The sequence below is a fragment of the Microcaecilia unicolor genome, chromosome 6 (assembly GCF_901765095.1).
Source record: "Microcaecilia unicolor chromosome 6, aMicUni1.1, whole genome shotgun sequence".
Taxonomy (NCBI): Eukaryota; Metazoa; Chordata; class Amphibia; order Gymnophiona; family Siphonopidae; genus Microcaecilia; species Microcaecilia unicolor.
This window is the reverse complement of record NC_044036.1, coordinates 246,259,675-246,265,674: the sequence shown is the minus strand read 5'-3', so window position 1 is coordinate 246,265,674 and position 6,000 is coordinate 246,259,675. Positions and strand designations below refer to the sequence as shown.

Below are 6,000 nucleotides of genomic sequence, written 5' to 3'. Positions count from 1 at the left end.
GCCAGATGGGAATATGCAGGTACGCTTCCTTGATGTCCAAGGAAGCCAAGAACTCTCCTGCCTTCACTGCCGCTATAACAGAGCGGAGAGTCTCCATGTGAAAGTGCCGCACTTTCAAGGCCCGATTGACCCCTTTGAGGTCGAGGATAGGCCGGACAGAACCTCCTTTCTTTGGTACCACAAAGTAAATGGAGTAACGTCCCTTGCCAATCTGATTTTCTGGCACCGGAACGACCGCACCCAGGCGTATCAGGTTGTCCAAGGTCTGCTGCACTGCCACAGCTTTGACCGGAGACTTGCAGGGAGAGAGTACAAACCCGTCTCTTAAGGGTCGGCAGAACTCTAACTTGTAGCCGTCTCTGATGACTTCCAGCACCCAAGCGTCTGAAGTTACTCTGGTCCACTCGCCCAGAAACGAGGACAGGCATCCTCCAATCTGCACTGGGCCATGGACCAGGACCCCGTCATTGGGTACGAGACCCTGGGGGAGGACCGGAGGGCGTACCTCCGGGACGGCGGTCTCTGCAAAAGGAATGCTGCTTGGGGGAGAAGTTCCTTTTGAAGGAAGAGGGGGCAGAGGAGCCCGACTTGCCCGGGCGGTACCGACGGGCTTCCTGAAACCGTCCTCTGGAGATACCGGGGCGAGCACTGGCCCGAGCCCTGACCTCTGGTAACCTCTTGCCCTTAGACGTGCCGAGATCGGTCACGATTTTGTCCAGCTCGACCCCAAAGAGCAGCTTGCCTTTAAAAGGCAACTTAGCCAGGCGGGACTTAGAGGCGTGGTCCGCAGACCAATGTTTCAGCTAAAGCCAGCGCCGCGCAGAGACTGTCTGAGCCATGCTTTTAGCCGAGGCTCTCAAGACATCATACAGTAAGTCTGCCAAATAAGCCAAGCCCGATTCCAGGGCCGGCCAGTCAGCCCTCAAGGAAGGATCCGAGGGGGAAGCCCGCTGCACCAACGTCAGGCACGCCCTGGCCACATAGGAGCCGCAAACTGAGGCCTGCAAACTTAAGGCAGCCGCCTCGAAGGACGACCTTAAAGCCGCTTCCAATCTTCTGTCTTGGGCGTCCTTTAGTGCCGTGCCACCTTCCACCGGCAACGCCGTTTTCTTAGTCACCGCAGTGATTAAAGAATCCACGGTAGGCCAAACAAAGGCCTCACGCTCACTTTCAGGCAAAGGATAGAGGCGGGACATAGCCCTAGCCACTTTGAGGCTCGCTTCCGGGACATCCCATTGAGCCGAAATTAAGGTGTGCATGGCATCATGCACGTGGAAGGTTCTAGGCGGGCGCTTCGTCCCCAGCATAATGGCGGAGCCAACAGGGGCTGAGGGAGAGACGTCCTCCGGAGAGGAAATCTTCAAAATGCTCATGGCCTGCATTAACAGGTTGGGCAAATCCTCTGAGCGAAAGATCCGTGCTGCAGAGGGGTCATCCGCTCCATCCGAGCGGGAATCCGTCTCCTCCAAGGAATCCCCAAAGGACCGTTGGGAGAACTCAGATACGCTGCCCTCATCTACATCAGAGGAAACAGCGTCCTCTAAGGCCTGGGCATCCACCCGAGGGCGTTTACTTCCGGGGGCCTCAACCCCTTTATCGGACAAGGGAGAAGGGGCAGCCTGATGCAGCAGCAAAATAAACTCGGGGGAGAAACCCCCCAAACTGTGCAATTCAGCAGCCTGGGCCACAGCCCTAGACGCACCCTCAACCGGCGCTCGCAAGAGCGGGGGAGAACCATGCTGCGCATCCAAGATGGCGTCCGGCGCGACACTCCGCGAAGGAGCCGCGCGGGAAGAACGGCGCTTAACTTTAGCCGCTTTTTTGCCGTCGCCCAAATCAAGGGCGGCCATAGCATGAACGTCTCCCAGCTCAAGGGCGGCCCAAGAAGAAGCCGTCCGAGCAGAGTGGCCGGCCAAGATGGCGGAGGCGAGCAGCGGGGGATGGGCGTTTATGGCGGGAAAAACCGCCGCACCGGAGGAAGACCCGGGACACTGACCGGCCTCCAAACTGACACCCAACAAGGGCGAATCAGACTTTAAAACCCCCGCATCCCCGCTAGAAGCGCACACGCGGTCCGGGGAGCGACTCTTTGCGCCCTCGCCCTCCGACGCCATAGGCCACGTGGAGATCAATCGGGGAACCCCCTGCCCGCTATAAAAAGGTAAAAATTACCTGCTTCTCGCTCCGAGCTGTAACGACCTGGTGTCCCAGTGAGTAGCTGCAATAAACGTTTAAATAAACGTCGAAATAAACGGCCTTAAGGACGTTCAAAAATTTTTTTTTTTTTTTTAACGGAGCCAGCGGGAGGGGGGAGAAAAGGAGGGACCTGGCGCCACCAGGTTTGCACTTGCTCAAGAAGAGCCCTCAACCCCAGGCACTCAACAAAACCTAAAAATTAGGCTTGGAGGCCTAGCCAGAGCTGCTGCTGCTGTGTGTGACCACCACCTGCTGAGATAGAGAACATACTGAGGAGTTTCCGGCAGCACATGACCACATATAGGGAGGCAAAAGGATTGCTCTCTATCTCCACCTGTCTATGGATTGATCAGCATGATGATATGGAATAATCCATTTTATATCTAAAATGTAAACTTCTACATAACAGATAAGGTGAAGATGCCCCAATGAAAGGAGAGTTTAATTTTTCCATTTAATTGCAGTCTATGCCATCGTTATAACACCAGGCTTCCGAAGGCAGATTACATCAGTTAAGATGAACCCATCAGGATACAGGATATCCTCGCTGAAACTATATTGTATAGCACAGTATAGAAAAATGAGAACAAAATAGAGTTTATAACTGCTGTTTCTATCAGCTACAATAATTTTTTAAGCTGTTTTGTTTCACAATATTTATAAATGGGAAGTTGTCAAATAAGTAAAAAAAAAAGAAAAGGAAAGGAAATCTTTTACCTTAGCCTTTAAGGTATGCCGCAGCCTATCCAACTGGATTAGGTTTAGACTTTTTATCGGCGGCAAGCTCCGCCTACTGGTTTCAGCCAGTATAATGTTAGATAGAAACACCCCGTCTTCTGTTCATCAAACGTTTCCTTGGGTTGTCCACTATCGCATAAGGTTGCGGTTTTCCCGCCCCGCTGCGGGAAATTTTGGACCGTTGCGGATTGCGGTGGGCGTGGTTAGTGACGTCAGGGACAGGGTGGAGCTGATGACGGCGGGGGCGGGGTTTGTGTGGGAAATTTTTTTTTCAATCTGGCAAGGCTGCAAAAATGGCAAATGCAAACCACCCCACAGCCCGGCCCGCCGCAACAAAAGGTTGGTTCCCTGCTAAGATGGTGGCGATCAAGGAAGTTGAAAGAGATTGGAGCTGCAGCGGGCGGGCAAGACATTATGAAGAAAAATACTACTGACAGCAGTTAAAAAAATAAACGAGGGTGAGGGGCAGCCACCTGTGTGATACAGGAGGAGAGCAGGAATTGTGATCAGGGACAAGATGATTTCCTACTGTAACGTAAGAGGAGAACTAAAGGAGGTAGAACAAAGAAGCTGCAAGAGAGAAAAAAAAGTCCCTAACAGGCTCTCAGGACATCGGAGCCAGGAGCAGGAGGTGATTGTAATCGGTGGTGCCGCGGCACACTAGTTAAAAATCGGAGATGTCTGGTAACCTTAGTGAACAAACATTTTTATTATGAACACAAAATAGGAAGACATAATTTTGTTAATCATTCCTTGGTACATGTAAACCTTTATTTTACAACGCATACACATTATACCTTCGTTTACTCTAAAGCAGAAAGGCACTCGGCTACTTCACAGATGATCTGCACTGCACTCTTAAAATCAAACTGCATTAACTATAAACTGAAGCCAATCAGCGGGGAAAGCCCAAGCCCTCAGCCAATGAATCTCCTGTACTAGGCCTATTAGCTGTGACGTAACAAAAGAGGCTCGCCATTCAAAAAAGAGGGAGCAGCGCAGCAGCCTTGGCTGTAGTGTGTACAATATTCCGAGTCTCCGGGGCTTTGTATGAAGAAGAGAAAGTGTGGAACGGTGTGTAGCGTCCTGACACTGTAGTGTTCTGTTCTATTCTATGGCTGTAGTTGGCTCGGGTCGCGGTTGTTCGCTACCTGCAGAGTTGTCTTCCAGCACCGAGGGGCTCCCTAAAGCCTTTCTGTTTAGTCTACGGACCCTCTTCGATATTTTAGATGACCACCAGAGGGGATACGTGCACATCCTGGAGATCGAGTCGCGCTGGCAGGGTACAGATACTCGTGAGTTACCCAAAGGTGTGTTGGAGTGCTTGAGGAAAGTGGCCCCGGCTAATGGCTATTTGACATTCGAGAAGTTCGTGCTTGGTCTAAGGAGGTCGATTTTTAATCCAGAACTTGGGGGTACTGTCAATCATACACGGTCGAAGAATAATGTTGTGGCATCAAGCTGCAGGCAGCCCAGTTCCAATGAGGTACGGGCTAATTTGGGCCAAAAGCCCAAAACTGCCTGCTCCTTGGTGAACGAACCTAAAATATTTTTGGAGAAAAAGCCTCTGGGCGTGAGGTATATGAATGGGACTACTGAAAACTTAGCCAGGAACGTAGAAAAGATTCCTTGTTTTCACGAGTTCAAGGCTGGATCATATCGTACTGAAGTGCAACGAAATGGATCACAGAATCCGGGACAAGTACAATTGAACGCACCCCAAAGTGGAAAATCAGGTGAGAAACACCAGGCCACAGAGGGATTGAGAACTGGAAGCAGGGCCGGCCCAACTCCCTCTGTATTCTGCAAAGAGCTGCAGTTAAAACAAAGCAAAAATTTCGTCAGCCACACAAACTCGATGTAACCATCAACTTGTACTTTTATTCGCAGGTGTAGTGGGAGTTTTCAAACAACCCATTTATCCGGGTAAATGTCTTTGGAAAATTGCTCTCATTAGGTATATACTAAAAGTTGAATATTTTAAATGTTTGATATATAACTTATTTTTACAGGATTGTCTTGGGAAGGGTGACATTGAAATGATGCTTTGATGAATTCAGTAATCACGATCTTTGGATGCGGTGTAGAACTTCCCTCCCTAAATCAGTTTTAAGCCTCAAGGCTGAAGATCTACCTAGGGCACTTAATTCACTTGCATTGGCCCTGGCTAAAAAAGTAAAATGCCTTATGTGTTCTGTTTTTAAGTCTGCGATTTTTAAGGGTTTTTTTTTTTGTTTTTTTTTTTTGAAACTGTGTAAAACTGAGCTTGTTATTGAGTTCATAACCTAAACAGGCTAAATTGTTCTGATGTTACCATTTCTAACCACTCGCTGTGGATCTCTGCTGTGCTGGATTTTATTTTATTTATTGCATTTGTATCCCACATTATCCCACCTATTTGCAGGCTCAATGTGGCTTACAGAGACTTGTTATGGTATAGTCATTTTAAGTTAATAGATACATTTGGTGATGTGGAGAGATGAAGGGTGAGAGAAAAAGGTATAGGCCGATAGAGAAAGGTGACTTTCATAGCTGGTGTGAATTGGCTATGTGGTGTAGTTAAGCTATGGGTTTTCTTTATAGGCCTTGTTGTAGAGGTAAGTCTTCAGAGATTTATGAAAGTTAGTTGTTTCATTGATAGCTTTCAAATTGGTTGGCTGTGCATTCCATAGTTGCGTGCTCATGTAAGAGAAGGTAGTACGCAGCACTGCACACCTGAACATGAAGAGACAGTACTGCTTTGATTACTGTAGATTTAGAGAGTTCAGAGACAGGCCTATGGGCCATTTTAGATTGACATAATATTCTTGTTACATACAGTCTGGCTTATAGATATGGGGCTTTCTCTTTGACACATCCTGCCCACATAGAAACATACCCACATAAGATGATCAATATATCAAAAACGAGCAGAACCTTGAACCTTGTTTTTGGGGTGGGGAAGATAAGTCAGAAGGAAGGTTCTTAAACAGTGATGTAAAGTCCTACTGCTACCAACAACCTTTTAGGAGCCACGTTTGAAGAGGGGAAGGGGTTTGAGAGAAAAGGGGATGCAGGAGGGAGGGG

At 48.7% G+C, this 6,000-nt stretch overlaps 1 protein-coding gene across 1 annotated transcript in view; it reads left to right on the top strand.

Moving 5' to 3' along the window:
* The first annotated feature begins 3,720 nt into the window (after window positions 1–3,720).
* The window catches only part of SAPCD2 (suppressor APC domain containing 2), a 105,501-nt gene continuing 103,221 nt past the window's right edge, over window positions 3,721–6,000 (top strand). Inside the window, 3 exon segments of the mRNA XM_030206817.1 lie at window positions 3,721–4,670; window positions 4,825–4,860; window positions 5,518–5,531. Of these exon segments, the coding sequence (XP_030062677.1) occupies window positions 4,049–4,670; window positions 4,825–4,860; window positions 5,518–5,531 (672 nt within the window). The 5' untranslated portion in view covers window positions 3,721–4,048.